At 47.6% G+C, this 19,434-nt stretch overlaps 1 protein-coding gene across 1 annotated transcript in view; it reads left to right on the top strand.

The window, feature by feature from the left end:
- LOC146210014 (uncharacterized) overlaps positions 1-19,434 on the top strand; it is a 212,806-nt gene that overhangs the window by 127,699 nt on the left and 65,673 nt on the right. The window contains exon 4 of the mRNA XM_084581592.1: positions 5,580-5,929. Coding sequence (XP_084437718.1) covers positions 5,580-5,929 — 350 coding nt within the window. The remainder of the gene's footprint in view (positions 1-5,579; positions 5,930-19,434) is intronic.

The following is a 19,434-nucleotide window of genomic DNA, read 5'->3' as shown; positions in this document are numbered from 1 at the left end:
CAAACCCCAACCCAGAAAAAACAAACTCACCGACTGGGACAAACTTAGAACTATCCGCGACCAAAATAACGAACCAATCATAGACTTAGAACACTGGACACAGACCCTCCTGTCGGATGTGGGAAAGGCCACTAAGGAACTAGTACATGACTTAGGCGTAAATACGGTTGACAGCCGACTTATGCACATGTGGGAGGCAAGGCAGAGCCTAGAAAAAAGATGGCATAAGCAAAAATATAACAAAAAGCTTAGAAACAGGATCGTCACACTCAAGAAAGAAATTCAACACCACACCGCACAACTAGCGAGACAGCAGTGGAACCATATCTGTGAAAATGTGAATGGCAATCTAGGCACGAGGGAGACGCGGAATCTTCTGCGGCATCTCCTTGATCCGGAATCCAACAAAGCTACCACTTAAAAGGAAATCGCCAAAATTTTAAACATAGACCCAGGCACGGATCAAGATATTATAGACACGCTACAGCAGAAATACTTCTGCACAACCCGTGAGACGAAGTCCCTGCCCGACTATAAAGGAGAGCCTAACTCCATCCTGGATGCTGACATAACAATGGCGGAAATAACAGCAGCCATCTTTTAAGGTACGTACAACATCCGCCCCAGGAGAGGACGGCATTAACAATAAGATACTCAGAAATCTAGACGACGCTTCTATCACAGCCCTCGCGGACTTTGCGAACGAGTGTGGGAGGGAGGGAAAACTCCCAGCGTCTTGGAAACATGCCATCGTTAATTTCATCCCAAAACCTGGCAAAAAGCTCGCGCTCGAAAACCTCAGACCTATTTCGCTTACTTCTTGCATAGGAAAACTGATAGAGCACGTCATACTAGACAGACTCCAGTCCCACATGCAAGAAGAGAATTTATATCCAAACACTATGGTCGGCTTTAGACCACATTTATCAACACAGGATACGATGCTAAGACTAGCAAACGAAGTCCTATCTCATGAGCAAGAAAGGAGTACCAGGGCAATCCTAGCCCTAGATTTAACCAAAGCCTTTGATAACGTTAAACACAAAGCAATCCTAGAATCTCTTTCACTGCTGAATGTAGGCGCTAGAACGTTTACCTACATCAAGGACTTTCTCTCCGATAGGACAGCTAAAATTCAAATTGGCACTATCAAATCCGACACCTTCACTTTAGGAGATAGAGAAACTCCGCAAGGATCGGTCGTCTCCCCCTTTTTATTCAATATAACCCTAATCAAAATGGCACACGAACTCGCAAGAATCCCAGACATAGAACACCCTTTGGACCACCAAGGGGAGTATTGGCACGATACAAGATACGCTACAACAAGCGGTAGACGTAGTCGTAGAGGAGGCGCAAGCCGCGGGACTCGCGTGTTCCCCCCAGAAATCTGAATTACTCATTCTACACCCAAAGCGTCAAAGAAAGAATAAAGCGCCTTCGATCAAAATCTACGCTTAAGGTGCAGCCATCCAAGAAGTGAAAACACTAAGAACCTTGGGAATGCTCATACAGTCAAACCAAAAAAACGACACACTAATCAAGAAACTGAAAAACACCGTCAACCAAATTTCCCTCCTCCTCAGACGAATCGCGAATAGGTGTGGAGGAGTTAAAGAAGCTGAGACCAGGAAACTAGTAGAAGCCTTCGTTCCTAGCAGAGTTACCTACTCTACATCATACACCGAGTTAGAGAAAGAGTTAGAGAAAGAGACGACCTGGATTCACTAATTAGGCAGTCCTATAAAATTGCGCTTAACCTACTAAAGTTAGGAATTCATAACACCTTAGCGGAAATGATGGAAGCACACCTCACAGCACAATACGAACGACTATCAAGCACTGAAACGGGACGTTTCATCCTAAAAAAAGCAGGAATACAATATGAAGGGACCCGGGCCCACACTTTGCCAATTCCAAGACACGTGCACGAGCAAAAAATAGTCCATCCTCTGCCTAAAAACATGCATCCAGAATACGATACGGACAGAAGAAGGGCTAGCGCACAAAAATTACACGAAAGATTTTCAATACAGAAAGACACGGCGTACGTGGACGTGGCAGAACATGCGGACAGAGATGCCTTTTCCCTGGCAGTTGTCGATCATCGAGGTTCTCCCCTCGCATAGGCGACAATCAATAAAACAAAATTTCCGGAGGAGGCCGAAGAAGCTGCCATAGCTTTAGCCATTACCTCCACCACTGCCAAATACATCCTTAGCGACTCTAAAACCGCAATTCGAAATTTTGCAAAAGGAAGGGCCCACTTCGCAGCCATCAAAATCTTACAAACAATCTCCCATACCCGCCTTATCACATTGATCTGGGTCCCTGCCCATTCGGACCATCCTGGGAACGAGGCAGCGCACCAATTTCACCGAGGATTCGTAGTTAACCGGGCGGTGCGCTGCCCTGAGCTCAGGTCGGCCAGGGAGTGGATGACAACCTACAAAGAAATTACTACCCACCTTAAGAAAGAAAGACAAATCTTCCCAGAACCACATCGATCTCTAAGTAAAACACAACAAGTCACCTGGCGGCAGCTTCAAACAGACACTTTCTTTAATCCGTACATGTACTCCATATGGTTCCCAGAGCAGTTCAGCCCTGTCTGTCCTCTCTGTAGACATCAAAAGGCAGACACACCACACATCCTATACTCATGTAATCAAGACAATCCGCCACAGAGTCTGCAGCTCTCTACCCAATCTCAGTGGGAGGCCGCGCTGCTCAGCTCCGACCCGGAGGTTCAACTCCGAGTCACGAAGCGGGCCGAAGAGGTCGCCGAACGACATTGTCGGTCGGCCGCCTGGTGTCCGGCCTAGAAGAGTAGCCCACCGCGGGGACGGGAACGTCAACCCACCCCGCGCCTACGACCTCTTCTTTAAGTTTACCTCCTTGTCCTCCGAGTACCTTTACCACTGATCCATCGCGGCAAGTTTACCTCCGCTTATACTAATAAAGATGTGCCAAGCATCGTTTGGCATGGCTTTGGAGGTTTGGCATTGAGAGACTAGTACAAGCTGTGGGGCCAGAAGGTTTCAGTGCGTCAACGCTTCGGCGCAGTCGTCATGCTTGCGAGGGTGGAAAACGGGCTAGTTCATCAAAGGAAAACGAAACAGATTACTGTTGACACACGAAAAAAAAAAAAGAAACGACAACACGATGCTGTGTTGTCGTTTCGTTCTTTGTCCGTGTGTCAAGAGCGCGCTATCTTATTTTCCTAAGGCTGACGTGCAACCACGGTTGAAAGAGTTTATGGTTATATAATAAGGTTTATCTAAAATGAACATAAAGTTGGTTCAATAAAACTCAGTTGTCTGAACGGATAAAGAACAATATTTATTTATGTATTTCTTTTACCCTCAAGGCCAGAGGCATTACAGAGGGGAGTGGAGGGTGCAAAACGTGATAACAACAAATAGAAAATAACGCAGACAAGTCAGTAGTATACATATACAATGTTGGCTATGGCAGTACGAAAATGATCAATGTCTTCAATGCTGGCGATCTTAGCGGTCCGCAATACGGGTCCGCAAGCCATGGTCTCGCCCGACGAGTGAAAAACAAAGTCTTTCTTAAAAACACCGGTTTATTCTGGATCAACAGAAAAGTATTAAATAAAAAAGAAACAGCATTGGACGAAACTGCATTTAAAACATGCCGTCGAAGTGCGCGACAACAGACTATGCAGAATAAAACGGAACATGGGTCAGGGCTTCACCGCGGCAACACAAAACACACTGCGGCGCGAATAGGGCGAGTAATAGGGCCAAAGCGTTGACGATGGTACAAAAGCATTGCTTCTCGCGTGGCAGCACACGTGCTAATACCCCTAAGGCATTCTTGTAGGCACCGCTTCAGTCTTCATCTGGCAGGACCCCTCTCCGTCGTCCGTGTACATCCCGCCAGCCAGGGACGCTGCCTGGCAGCCCATCGCTGACTTGCCGCACGGCGAAAAAGCCACGAGCCATGCCATCCCTTTCTCTTTGGCCATGCTGGCGCCGATAACATGCCGCCCCCGCTCCAGGAAGCTCGCTCATGCATACTCGCGCTGCCCGGGCTAACACCAACACAAACAGGAAAAAGTGCGCGCGGTTTGAAACACTAAAAGCGGTTGTGGGGCTTCACAACTTGTACTTCTCGGAGTGCAAACTCACCTTAAGGCAAGTAAGGAATGTGGAAATAAAAGAAAAGGAGATAACGATGTGGCATTTTCAAGGACCGTATAAGAATTTAGATATCCTGGAGATCTTTTCTACGGCCTCGCCGTGATGGGTCAGTAGTTAAGACACCTGGATACTGTACCAGAGTACCCGGGTTCGTAATCGACCACCAGCGGCTGTGTTTCGATGGAGGCTAAGCTGAGAGTCGCCCGTGTGTTATGGGCTGTCAGCGTGCGTTAAATATGCTCAGTGGGTCAGCCCCACACCGTGGCATGTCTTGCCCCCTCTCTTATTACCTTCACTCCCAATATTTCCTTATACTACGCCGCGGTTCAGGTGTGCTCGCAAGTCTGACAGATACAGCCACTTTTCGTTCCTATAAGGCAATTTAGAATTTACATTATCTTTACCGTACGCAGACAATGCTCAGCACAACGTCGCCTTTGCGTTTTACATCCATCGCAACGCACGCGTCGTGGTGGGCTTCGAAGCCTTCAATCACATATCCGAGCGTCTTGACAACTGAATAATCGTAGAACGGAGGTTTGGGCTAGTTGATGATCATCCGTGTTTAAGCAACAGCCCAAAAGGATGAGTGGAAGGAGGTACACAACGACTGTGCCGAACGCACCGCGCTGAACACAACGACAGCGCAGTCGTTGTGTACCTCCTTAAACTCGTCTCTGCCCTGTTGCCCTGTTGCTCAAGCATGAATAACCGTGGCGGGCAAGTGTAGTGGAGCACAGTGGTTTAAATTTCAGCACCCAGCAATCTTACACTTGCACACACATCGCACCGCCAACTTTTCGAATTATCTCCGTCCAAATTCCGCCTTGGTTACCACAACTGCAGAGTGCTATGCCATGCGTGGGCGCTATTCGTATGCATGTGGTCGTAGCTGAAATTAATTTCAAAACGCATTACACCCGTGATAAAAGTACGCAATATGACCACTTTGTTCACCTGCACCAGTTACAAAACGATTGGTAAAACAATATTGTATGTATTGGATTAATGCTACACTCCTGTAGCTAGAGGAGGATAAAAAATGGCTGTAATAAGGCAGGCACCTTTTACTCCGCCTAGTAATAATTAGGATGCTTCTCCGGGCGACCCACATTTCATACCGACCGCAATGGCAGCGTTTCGATGCAAGCGGTGCGCAAAGTGCCTATGCATATATTGCGGCGTAAAGTACCCGAAATTGCCCAAACCTGTTCGCTGCGGCGTCGGGCATAGCTTAATAGGATAGTAGACGTTAAGCTGCCTATAGTAAGTGTTTCTTTTTGCCTCTTTGCTCCTTTGTTATAGCGGTTTAACTAAGCTATTTTTTTAGACACCACCTCAGCTGCCAGTCTATTATAGAAAATGCAATACAAGAATCATATGCGGATGCCCCATTGGCACCCCCAGGTCATCTCCCTGGATGCCCTTGGCGCACCGGCAGCGTCTGTGCACACAGGAAGGCGCTCGAGCGCCCCGGCTCTAGTCAGTGCGGGACGTATTCCAGCGGACATGTCCCTGACGGTCACGTCTTCGCCCCACGTGCACTCAGAGGGAGGCGAGCCGGCGGCAGCTCCTGCCACGATGGCGCCCAGCGTCACCCTGGACTGGGCCTCTAAGCTGGGCGAGCAGCTGGCCAACGACTCGTACGGCTTCAATTTGGACATATCGCAGTCCTCGCTGCCCGCTGTGCTCTCCGTCGCGTCTGCTGCCGTGGACACCGAGCAGCAGAGAGCGAGCAGGCAGTGTCGCTTGCGCAGGTGGGTCAGTATATATGCTGTGCCGCGAAGCCACGCGTCTTGAAAAATTCATTATTGCTGACTGATCAAAAAGACGGACATGCAAAGGTAAACGACAAGCGTTAGACGTCAAGTGAGCTTTTCTGGATGTGTGTCTCGGAGCACATTAGACTTAATACAGTTGCTTTGTCAGAATCTATGCGCTTGTACATGTGCGGTTCTCATATTGAGGTTGCGCTAGAGCGCAAGTATAATCGTGTAAACAACAGAACTGGACTTCACATCTATCACAGATCGCCGCGCGAGCACTTTAGACAAGTGTGATCGACCCTGTACTCGCAAACGCTATGTCGAAGGTGACTCCTGGACCTTCATCCTTTGTGCAGTGCACAGATTTTACGAGTGAATTCATAACGTTTTGTTCAACTATAGTGCTGCATTTTGTTGGCGCGAATCATTCTAATCTTTGTTAGTTCTTTTTAAACAGGCGCTAGCGTGCGGCCTTATCACTGTGAATCTAGCATGGATCAATTCTGTATTGTTTGTTTATTCATGCCTGTTGTCCTGAGGCGATGCTGTATGTTCTTTGTCGTGCAAGATGCGTGGAGCTGTATCTTGAAGATTCCGGCTTGTCTCGTACGTTTCCGTGTGTACGTACGCACGTGTCGCCTGTTTTGCACACTGTTTTTTTTAAATCATGCGCCAACTAGCGCCGTAGATCGTATTATCAGGTTATCGTATTATCAGCGCTCTATTCTCCTGTGCCTTCTCGTCCCTTCTTTCTACCTGCGCTGTTATTGAAGTCATGATCAACCAACTAGCCCAACGAGCATCAATGTTTGACACGGTTGCGGCTTTATCTACACGTTTAATTGTCGCCTATAAATTGAGCGTTGACGGTCGCGACAGGTATTTTTTGTTCGACGATCGCAGAGCACGATTGTTGCTATCACTGCCGCCGAATCACTTTCTGGGCACAAGTCAGCTTAATAAAGGTTTTCTTCAGTGCCCTCCCAGACTTTTTATTCGTGTCATCTGCCTTGTCACCACCACCTGACAATTTGTGGAGGTGCTTAAACCCTGTCAACGTGATCATGCCGTTGAAGACGGAACCAGCTGGGCAAGTACATCCTTTAGTTTTTGTTCAGCCCCGCGAGCTCCCCGGCTTACAAGGACGACAGGATGAGGACGCTGAAGACTGGATTGACATTTGCCAGCGTGTGGCGTCGTTCAATGCTTGGGACGACACAACAAAGTTAAGGGAAGTGTATAATATTTTTCAGGGGTTCGCCCGATTATGGGTTAATAATCGCGAGGCTCGTTTGAAGGACTGGGCCAATTTCAAAGCAGCTGTTGAATAATTTTACACGTAAAATCCGCAAAGCAAAAGCCCGGCCATTCCTTCAATCAAGTATCCAGCTCTCGAATCAGTCAGTCCTCACTTGCATAGAGGAAATGAAGCGCCTATTTTGATGCGCAGACCCTGAAATGACCGAACAAGCTACCTCGAAGTTACTATCGACGGAAGCACAGTAACTGCCCTAGTATGCACTGGAACTGAATATTCAGTCACCAGCGGACCGCTAGCCTCCCCGCTCATGAACGTTATGACTGCTTGGGATGGCCCATTGATTCGCACCACTGGCGATAACCTCGTTACTCCACTGGGGCGATGCACTGCAAGAGTAATCGTAAATGGACGTATTTACCCCACCAGCTTCTTGGTTCTACAGTAGTGTTGGTGCGGCGTGATTTTGGCCACGAACTTCTTCAATGATCACAGAGTGATTATCGACCTCCGATTCAAGCTCATCAAGCTCTCGGCGGATAAAGCCCTAAGTACTTCGACGAATTCGACGCGGCGCGTTTCTCTAAACGTCCTCATTGAAAACTTGACCACGCCGCCCCGAACAAGCATCATCGCCTGCGGGAGGAATGCAGACAGCGAAACTGCCGAAGCGTCCTCGATGGAATCACCGAGTTGCTCTTGGAAAGAGGGCTCGGAATCGCAAGAGGTGTAGCCCATATCTGAGAAAGAGAGGCTCAAGTGCTGGTGACGAACTTCACCGAAGAATACCGGCATCTTAACAACGGCATGACGATCGCTTTCCTTGAAGAGCTAGCGGTAAATCGAGATGTCTTCGCCCTCCGGCGAAGAAGAGCATGATACACCCAACCTATTCAAGCCGCCCATGTTCGATATCAACACAGCACTACCACGAAACAGGCAAGGCCGTTTTCGCTATCTTCCTGAAAGCTACAATGAGCGCTTTTCTTCAGCGTCGAAGCTACGGCAAACTCCATTGACAATGCATCGCATCATCACGGATGAACACGCTCGACCGCTACGTCAAAGCACCTCCCGTGTATCACCGTGAGAACGCCAGGCCATATGCGATTAGTTTGAGGAAATGCTACGTGTTGACGTTATTCAACCATCGAAGAGCCCCTGGGTGGCACCAGTCGTTTTGATGAAGACTAAAGACGGCAGACTTTGCTTCTGCGTTGAGTACCGCCGCTCGAATAGCATAACGAAGAAGGATGTCTACCAGCTTCCCCGCATCGACGACACACTGGACCGGCTCTGTAACGCTATGTACTTCTCGTCGTTGGACCTGAATAGCGGGTACTGGCAAATTGAGGTCGATGAAATACACAGCGAGAAGACCGCGTTCATCACGCCAGATGGCCTTTTCGAATTTAAGGTTATGCCATTTGGCTTGTGGTCTGCAGAAGCGACATTTTAGCGAGTAATAGATACGGTGCTACGCGGCATAAAATGGCAAATTTGTCTGGTGTGCTTAGACGACATTTTTGTCTTCTCCTCGAACTTTGAAGACCATCTTAGAAGGCTTCAACAGTACTTTGTGCAATCAAGCTGTCCGGTGTAACATTGAAAGCCAAGAAGTTTCACTTCGCCTACGAAGAGGCGTTTCTTGGTCATATCGTAAGCAAGGAGGGAGTTCGCCCCGACCCACAGAAAATACTGCGATGGCAGGTTTCACAGCCCGGTGAGAACAAAGCTGTGCGCCGATTCCCCGGACAGTGTGCGTATTACTGATGATTTGTCTAGAACTTTAGGCGCCTCATCCAAACTTTAACGCAGCTTACAAATGCAGACGTGCCATTTCAAAGGAAAGCACCGCGAGCGGCATCCTCCGAGGAACTTAAGCGCCGCTTCCAGTTCCCTCCTGTACTAGGCCACTTTCGTGAGAACGCTGAGACTGCGATACGTACCGACGGGAGCAGTCTGGGCCTAAACGCTGCACCACCAGAGCTCGGACCCGGACTTGAAAGGCCTAGCCCATTACCTGGATGACAAGACTGCTGCTGTGCTCAGGCGTCAATTATCCTCGTTCGCGTTAAGCAACAGCCTCCCCGTGAAGAACTTCGCACCTAAGAAGTCCGCGCAGCTTCTTGTTGTGCCTTAAAGTATCCGGAAGAAAATTCTGTAGACTTTGCATAATGAGCCCACAGCAGGCCATCTCAGGTTTGCACGCACGTTCCATCGAATCCACGAGAATTACTACAGGCCACGACAGCCGGCCGATGTTGCTCTCTACGTGAAAACGTGCCGCGAGTGCCAGCGATGCGAGACGCCGCCGATCTGATCAGCTGGACTACTGGACACGATACCGCCTCACACGATCCCCTTTGAAAAAATTGGAAAGGAAATTCCTCGGCCCCTTTCCATCTTTATTTACGGGTAACAAGTGGACCATTGTGGCCACCGACTACCTTACCCGCTACGCCGAAGCAAAAGCCCTAACCAGTGGTACTGTGGCAGCAGTCGACAATTTTTTGTCGAACAATATTCTCTTGCGACACGGCGCCCCAGAAGTGCTCATCATGGAGAGAGGAGCGGCATTTACGGTAGATTAAAATACAGCCATATCAAGCCATCGACATACAACTGCGTACCATCCCCAGACCAACGGACTTAAAAGAAAACGATGGCAGACATGATCGCCATGTAAGTCGAAAACGAACACAAGACCTGGGACGCTATCTTGCCGTACATGAGTTTCGCTTATAACACGGTCATTCAAGAGACAACCAGAACAACCCCGTTAATGGTTGCGTACGGCAGAGAGCCCACGCCGAAGCTCGCCGCAATGCTGCCGCACGTGACAGAAGACAACCCTGACGTCGCCGCCTACTTGCAGCGTGTTGTGGAAGCCCGAGGACTCGCCCGGCTGCGCATCAAAAGACCAGCGACACACCGACGCCCGACGGTACAACTTGTGTCGACGCGACGCAGAGGATAGGCTGGGGTATGGACGCCGATACGCCGCCGCGGACTGAGTGAAAAGCTCTTGCGACGGTAGTTTGGCCCATAGGAAGTCATTCGGCGCATCGGATCGCTTAATTATGAAGTCATCCGCGACGGCACTACCGCATCACAGCGGCGCAGGACACGTCCAGAATTCGTCCATTCTGCGCGCCTAAAGCCTTATTACGAGCGCTAATGGCCCTAGCTATCTAGCTCTTATTTCTCGTGTTGTTTGTTTTTTGTGTTTGTTTTGCAAGCATCGAGGCGATGCCTTTTTGAGGGAATAATTCGGCGAATCACTCTTTCTTTTCCTCTGAGACAGCCTCTGGCGGTCTTATCGCTGTGAATGTAGCACGCGGATCAATTCGGTATTGTATTTTTATTCATGCTTGTTGTCCTGAGACGATGCTGTATTTTCTTTTTCGGGCGAGATGCGTCGAGCTGTATCTCGGTGATTACGGCCAGTCTTGTACGTTTCTGCAATGTTCCAGGTTATGCTAGTCACCACTTGCGGGTTTATCTAGACGTTTCTTCGTCGCCTATATATTAGGCGTTGACGGGCGCGACAGGGATTCTTCGTTTGATGACCACCGATCACGATTGTCTCTATCGCCGCCCCTGAATCACTTAATTCTTTTGCGAGTGCAAGTCAGCCCAATAAACAGTTTCTTCAGTGCACTCCCAGACGCTTTATTTGTTTCATCGGTCTTGTCACTGCCAAGTGACAATATGTCTGTCTCATTTGTATTTATAATAAGGATGATTGCACCAACTAACTGCCAAATGTGTCCCAAAAATTTGAACATGATTGACCGCTGCTTACGGGCAGCAATATGATAGCATACCGCCTAATTGGGTGCCCTATATCACACGTTGCGCAGAGACTGCCTGTCTTGAGCCTCCTTTTCGGGGCTGACCTATCCCATAGATGCCCATTCATGCGTTGGTTGACGGTTTTTCGCCGACCTTTGGGTGACGCATTATGTGACTTTCGCCAGCTCTCATCATCATCATCATCATTATATTCATCATCAGCCTGACTATACCCAAAGCAGGGCGAAGGCCTCTCCTATGTTCATCTAATCAACCGTTCCTCCGCTAGCTGCATCCACTTGAACCCTGCAAACTTAACCTCATCCACTAACCTAAATTTCTGCCGCCCCCTGCTGCGCTTTCCTTTCCTTAAAATCCAGTTTGCTACCCTAAGCGACCATCAGTTATCTTCTCTTCGGACTACATGTCCTGCCCATGTCTATTTCTTCTTAATTTCCACTAGAATGTCGGTAACTTGAGTTATTTCTCTAACTCACTCGTGCATGTTTCCTATCTTTTGATGTTACCCGTATCATTTTTCGTTCCATAGTCCTCTGAGTTGTCCTCAACTTAAGTAGAACTCTCTTGGTTAGCCTCCACTTTTCAACCCCATAGGTAAGTACAGGTAAGATGCAACTGTAGTATACGGGGTAAGCTGCTCGTATTAATCTGCGAGTGCTTGCCAAACGCGCTCCATCCCAATCTTATTGTCCTTGTTATTTCCCTATGGTGTTATTTCATAACACTGACGCGTTGCCCGCGTCAGTGTTATGAGCGAAAAATAGGACATTGCAGTTCACACGTATCAATAATTTCTTTTCGAAGCATAATATACTCACTGCATGTCAGCATGGCTTTCGACAAGGCAAGTCAACAGAAACAGCACTGCTCATACAAAAAGAGATAGTAAAAAATTTAGAAGATAATAAACTTGCCCTCGGGTTACTATGCACTACAGTAAGGCCTTTTATTACCTAAACCATAGTTTATTGCTAAATAAACTTCACACACTCGGAATTCGTGGCTTGGCTCTTTCACAGTTTGAGTCATACCTTCAAAATCGGGAACGGTGTGTTTCAGTAGGGAACCACTTATCTCCGAGAATAATATCCCCCGGTGTCCCTCAAGGTATACTATGTTGGGACCCCTTCTTTTCAACGTATACAATAATGACATTGTTCACCAAAACATTAACGCTTCATTCATTCTTTATCCAGACGACGCCAGCCTCTTTGTTTCTGGCAATGATACAAATGAAGTAGTCACCAAAGGGGAGAGGGCTCTATCTGAACTTGTGGATTGGTCCCAAAGAAATGGATTGAAAATAAATACAAATAAGTCCAAAGCAATAACGTTCATGGTCAGAAACAAACTGGTGCGTGTACCACTATATATATCGCTCGGTCACTCATCCATTGAAATAGTTGACAAACATAAAATTCTTGGCGTAACATTTACTTCTCATTTGACGTGGACGCATCACAATGAATTCATTTCCAAATCGCTTTCATCAGCCACTGGAGCGCTTTCGCGGTGTCGCCATTTTCTTCCTGAAAAATCCAAAGAGCAAGTTTACCACGCTCTGTTTTCCATTGGTGTGGGGCAACACCACGCAGAGGAACATTAACAATGCATTGCTTTTACAAAAAAAGCGTTACGTTATATTGCCGGTGTACCTTACCCACCTAAAGAACTATTTTCACAATACCGGATAATAAGTATTAAAATAGTGTATGATTTTCATCTTTACTCATTTTTGTTTGCCAGCAATATGTCTAAAACATTTCTTGAATAATTATCACACTTAACAGTGTATAGTGGTGACCACCGTACCCGCAGCTGATATAAGTGGCTTATTCCTCACAGGCGCACTGACTACATGTGGCAGTCCCTCAAACACAGATTGCCTTTTTTGCTAAATAAATTCCTAAATCAAGGTGTCCATAGACGACTGCCACCCGAAGACAAATACGTGAATTCTTTGTTACCTGACTGATGACGGCTGCTTTTTTGATGTTTATTTGTTCATAGTGAAATGTGTTTGGTGCTGACTTTTCTTTTTTACTTTTTCTTTTTAGCGATATTTGTGATCTGTATATGTTTTGCTTGTAATCTTGACATGTACACTAAAAAAATGGTGATTTTTGTCTTAGATACTAATGCACAGGCATGCTTTGTATGCTGCTGCCTTGTAAGGGCCCCAGGCACTCTCAAGCTGTTTCTCAACAGCTTTTTCGTCTGGGGACCCCCAACGACATGTTGGAAATAAATGATGATGATGATGATGAATATTGGTGGCTAACATCATCGGGAGCTCTCCGTTGGTCAAACATCTGGCGTAATAAGCGACATGAAATTGCAAAGTGACACGGAGCTCATCTGAGGTTGGATGAAGCGAATGACCTTTCCATGGCATTTGCGAGTCAGACACGCTACTCCTATAGCCTTCCAGTGGTTTGGTGAAATCGAGACTTCTACTGATGTCCGAATATTGGCACATTCTAGTGACAAGCCCGATAGCCACAGATGAAAACACAGGCGTTGCACTTGAATGAAATCTTTATTTGGCTGATTTGTGTCCGCAAACGAACTAAGCGAATCAGCTTTGGCGATTACAGCAAACGTGTTCTTCGGTCTTCGAGCTACGAATTCCCGTTGCACGTGTCAGTGTTCAATTTAAATGCGTCGGGAAAATATTCAAATAAAGCCGCAAACGGAGTCTAGCTCAACCTACAACATTGCCGAAAGACAAGCGAGTGGCCGGAATCATACAGACACATCTCGGCACATCTTGCCCGGCAAAGAAACTGATAAGGCTCGTGACTAAAAGCATGACCAAACAAAGAACACCGAATTAATCAGCGCGCCAGAATCACAGTGACCGCATGTCGGCGGCTGTCCAAAAAAAGAGCAGATGCAGATTTGAATGGCGGCATTACAGCTCCCTTAAAAAGGCACCGACGCGATGCTTACAAAAATAAACAGAATGGTAAACACAATATTTGCCATTAAAAATAACTTTAGCGCCCGTAATAAGGTTTAAGGCGCACAATATGGACGGCTTCTTGGCGCGGCCGGAGCCGTTGGGATGTGATTTTGCCGTCGGAGATGACCTCATAGCCCAGCTCTCCAAAGCATCGAATGACTCTGTATGGTCCGATGTACAGCCGCAAGAGCTTTTCACTCCGTTCGCGGCGTTGTAATGGCATCCAAATCCACAACTTATATCTCGGCTTGCGTTCTGCGTCGCGTCGTCTCAAGTTGTATCGTCGGGAGTCGGGGTGTTGCTCGTCTTTGATGCGCAGCCAGGCGAGTCGTCGGGCGTCCTCTGTACGCTGAAGGACGTCTAGGTTGTCTTCTGTCATTGGGTCGAGCTTCGTCATGGGCTGCGTACACAAGCTTGAACGGAGTCGCACTGGTTCTCTCCTGCACGGCCGTGTTATGCGCGAAGATCACGTACGGTCGGATGGCGTTCCGTTCCAGGTCTATTGTTCGGTTTCGACGCACATGGCGACCATCTCTGCGATTGCTTTGTTGAGGTGCTCTGCAGATTCATTTGTCTGCGGATGGTACGTAGTTGTCCTCATGTGGCTCGTTTGACTGTAGTTCAAGAAAGCCTGCGTGAGCTCCTCCGTAAGTTATGATCACCTGACCGTGGCTATCACCTGGCCAGACAAGCTATCTGATAGTTGCACTTTACGCACTCTCCTATCACTGATAATTTAATTTAACAAATTCGTGTTTAGCGATGTACATTATGTTCAGGTTAGTGAAACTTCTACGGGCATGAAAGTAGCCTCTAATTCTGCTATTATTTTCATTGTTTGCCTTCTTAGAGAGCCAGTGTTTAAAACCCTTTTATAGAAGATATATTGATGCCATCTTTCTTCTCTGGGTCACGGGAAGCATACTCAGGATCATTCATTGCAGAATGTAACCATTTCCATCCATGAGCCTCCTTTTCAAACTCTTACTCTGCTTCAAATATTAATTTTGTTGATGAATCAGTGCGTTACGGTCAACTAATTACCAGCCTTTAGAGGAAGACTACGGAGTGCCATCAGTAACGCCACTTTAATAGCAGCCACAAAAAGCATTCCAAAGCCAGGATTCCTTACATTCAGACAGTCCGCTTCAAAAAAATATGCTCCGAACCCTCGACTGTGGAAAACTTCGAGAAGAGCTTACCAAACAAAAATATCCGCTAATGGTCAATGAAGCTATTAAATGAGCAAACGCACTTGACCGTAAGACCCTTAATGGCAGTCCTAACGAGCCTACGCCACAGCAGGGAACTAACCTTGTGCTAACTTAGTCAGCATCAGTGCCCAATGTAACAGGCATTCTGGAAGGCATCACAATATATTAATGCAGACAGAGCTGTTGAAAGATACCTTTCAAGAACCACCTATAGAGCAGTCTACCGGCATGCTAAAAACGCTGTGACCTATTCAGTTCAGTTAAGTCGTTCAGTCGTGTCCGACTCTTCGTGACCCTATGGACCAATCACGCCACGCTTTCCGGCCTCTCACTATCTTCCTAACATCACATCACTTCATTCCTATTAATTCCTGCACCTATTAATTTCCTGCAAAAAGCTACTCCAGTTTTTAGCGGCTGTTCAACTTGCAAAACACACCGATGTAATTATTTTTCTCAAGTGACCACGCCAGAAGTAGCAGTCAGCACCACTTCTAATTAAAAATGAAAAGATAAAAGGGATTCACACATGCTACACCGAAAATGTAGCCTATCTGCTTGAATATTCTGTCCGCCGGCTTCACTTTATTGAGCAAAGTGTGACATCATTTCGGTTCCGTTTTAATATCCACGAAGCTCACAGCACCCACCTTCGTAATTTGCCATTATCAAAGGAGGTATAAGCATTCAGGGTCACTCATTTGATGAACTGACGGCTACAGTTTGGAATCAGGATTTATATCACACCACGACTGAGGAGTCACGAAATCGTACCTAATTCGTCAATTTAAAGCTCATTCATCAGGCAATAATGAGAGCGTGTTGAAATTTATCTAGCTGTCGTAATTCGTCCCTTCGATGACCTTGCAAACATCAAGGGGTCCAGACTAGTGTCCTATGTAAACGCTCAAACATGTGATGTTGCTACGAGCGTTTTATGTATTGTTGCCTAATTTCCTAGTAATCTCAATTTTTTCACCACTGCGCCTCCTTCTCGTACATACTTTTTTGCTTCTATATAACCACCGCGTGCTCTGTATCGCATTGTACTATGTTTGCATTTCACCTTCATTGATTCCTTTTTTGAACACTCCTGACCATGAACCACGATAGTAATCACAACTTGTTCGCCACTGAAGTTTGACGTTAATGCCTCTCGACGTGGCCTTTTGGGACTACATATTTCTGTTCTTATTTCCATGCCATGTTATATAAACAACCTATATATATGACGCTGCTAAGCATTCGAGTTTTTTTCTTACGAAGACCGGGCCCTCCAGCGGAAACGTCATTAAATTTTTCTAGGCCGCAAAGGTCTTCATATATTTTTTGCGTATATGTCTAACCGGAGATCAAGCAAGGTTTCTCAACGTATTGGTACGATGGGCTGCGGAAAGACGCTTGTGAGGAACATCGATCTGAAATTTCCCAGTTCATCAGCTACCACCATTGTCCTAGGTGAATCGCAGACCAAGTATTAGGTTAGGAGCCTTGGGCGTCTGCCAGCTTGCCAGCCTCTCGGGTTCCCTCTCCCCCCTTAGCTCGCTGATTCGGTCCCGCTATGTCATGTGCATTCGGCGGAACACGTCGCGCTGAAATAATGGTCATCGATTGAGAGCCGAGTGTTTTGTGTCGAAGTATGCGACTCGGACGAATACAAGCTAGCCGTCCTAATGAGCCCCTCGGGTTCTGAGAAGTGTTTTATGGCCCTTTTAAAATGCTGCACGCGCAGATGCGCCAAAGCGGAGGCAGGTGGGGACAGCTACTGCTCCTCGGACTGCATGTGTGGCTCCCGCTGAGCGCCGTCTTTATTCATTAAAGGAGTTTTAGTGTCGGCTCGCGCGGCTGTAGCCACGTGTTTAGACCCTCGACAATTTCGTGGAAGCGGAAAAATAGCTTCATTGGCCCCGCCATGCCATTGTTCCATTTAGGTTGGTCTACAGCCCTCGCATTGGTCACCAGAAGCTGAACCACGATTAATTTGTAGGACGTGCCAAAGATTCTGGAAAAATTGTTTTAGGAGAAGTTTTGGCGCGAAATAAGGGAGAGCGTGCTGAGTATCGGCTTCTCTGGACAGCCTTTTCTATTAATGCCTGATATTTTGATCTACCCAGAATACACCGCCTTATTCAAGAGTTAAGCTTCAACTTGCAATGCGTCGCCGGACGAGGGGACGAATGAGCTTGGCGCTCGTCGTTCGAACGACATCCCATACGATCTTCATCACACCATCGCATCGTTTTCGTCATACGAACCCTTGGGGCAAGCTAAAAAGGTAGCGAGCGGGGTAGTGCCGATATCGCAACTCACCTTGGTAGACCTCGCTTCTGGAGAGCAGCCTTAAAAGGCATGTCTCCATTCAGGCACAAGTTTCGCTGTGCTGAGGAGTGTAGTGCCCGAAGATATCCGGAGGACGGGAAGTAAGACGCTGTGCTTGCGGGCTGCTTTTGGACACAATGTGCCTGCCGAACTCTATCCTTGCGAGATGGGGGTGCGAACCCACAGCTTAGGATGTGCTCTGTCACAGATTAGTTGGCGGGAGAAGTTGATGCTCTTCTGACCCAGGATATGTTTGAGGTATTTCAAATCGACACCCACCGCCGGACACCCACCGGTAAAAATGGGTACAAGCGTCCCCCGGCCTGGCGCTCGGCTTTTCCAGGGGTGTGCGTTTGGGAGAAGCTCTGTAAACTCCGCTGCGCGCCCCTTCTCCGCAGTGGGCCCAAACCCAGTTTCGAACTTCGCAGCCTGCAAAGGTGGTTCTGTTTGTCTTGCAAAGGTACTTCCTTTGAGCCTCACCTGAAGTGCTCCCTTAGAGCCTCAGCTGCAGCAGTTCTAAAAAAAAAGGGCCACATTATGGGCTGTTGCCGCGCAAGGCGGACTTATTGTTGTCCGATGGCGGAACGAATCACTGCCACATCGGCACAACTATTCGGGCCGTGACCCCTTTTCCCAAGCATTTTACCCCAGAAGAGCCGAGCACCTGGCCGAGGGAAAGCTAGTACCCATTTAAAAACCGGCGGGTAACCGGCGACACCAGGGATCGAACCCGGCACCTCCCGAATGCGAGGCGGATGCTTTACCACGAGGCCACCGCTTTTTTTTTTCTCTTCAGTGGTACCAGTTTAATGGCAGAAAGTGAAGTGGAACTCAAGAGACTTCTGATGTGCGTACAAGAAGAGAGTGAGAAGTTTGGGCTTAAACTGAACATTAAAAAGGCAAAGATCATGGCGTCTTGCCCTATCAAGTCCAGGAGCATCAATGGACAAGAAGTGGAAGCTGCTGACAGATTTTCTCTTCTTGGGCTCCAAGATTACCTCGGAAGGAGACTGCAGCCATGAAATTAGGAGACGCCTGCTTCTGGGAAAGAGCGCAATGGTTAGCCTTGACCGCCTAGTAAAGAGCAGACACATTAGTCTGCCAACCAAGATCCGTATAACTCGTGCTATGGTCTTTCCAGTTGTGATGTATGGATGCGAGAGTTGGACTGTGAAAAAGGCTGACCACCGAAGAATTGACTCGCTTGAATTGTGGTGCTGGCGAAGACTCTTGAGAGTTCCTTGGACTGCCAGAAGATCACATCAGTCGATATTGTCCACCATAAACCCTGACTGCTCATTGGAGGGTCAAGTTCTAAAGTTAAAGCTCAGCTACTTTGGTCATCTGATGAGAAGAGAGGAGTCGCTGGAGAAAGATTTGATGTTGGGAAAGGTTGAGGGTCGCCGGAGAAGGGGTAGGCAGCTAACGTGATGGTTAGATGGCATCCTCGAGGCACTGCAGACGAAGTTATGTGATGTTAGGAAGATAGCGAGAGACCGGAAAGCGTGACGTGATATGGTCCATAGGGTCACGAAGAATCGGACACGACTGAACGACTGAAGTGAACTGATTTCAAATCGAGCAAAGTGATGCCACTGACCTCACGGTTAGGATCGTGTAGCAGAGGCAGATATGGCCCAAGAGATTCAAAAACACAACGCGGGGGTTATCGCGTGACACAAGTGAGGGCACGGAGGAGAATCTCGTGTCGGAAAACGCGGTGTCTGCGCCGCTACCACCAGAGGATTGTACGGCTGACACTAGGTTGGCCAGTAAGCAAAACGTAGAAGTCGTTTTACACATTCTAGGTCGTAGGCGCTTTCCGGAACACATAACATAATAATAGGAGAGCTTCGGGAGATAAAGGTCGTCTCAGGATCATATAGCGTAAGTAACATCATCAAATTGGCACCACAACAAT

Source organism: Amblyomma maculatum, chromosome 1, assembly GCF_055883805.1.
Source record: "Amblyomma maculatum isolate TAMU_Amacu chromosome 1, ASM5588380v1, whole genome shotgun sequence".
In the NCBI taxonomy this organism is placed as follows: Eukaryota; Metazoa; Arthropoda; class Arachnida; order Ixodida; family Ixodidae; genus Amblyomma; species Amblyomma maculatum.
The sequence above is the reverse complement of the archived record's forward strand: the minus strand, read 5'-3'. Positions and strand labels throughout refer to the sequence as shown.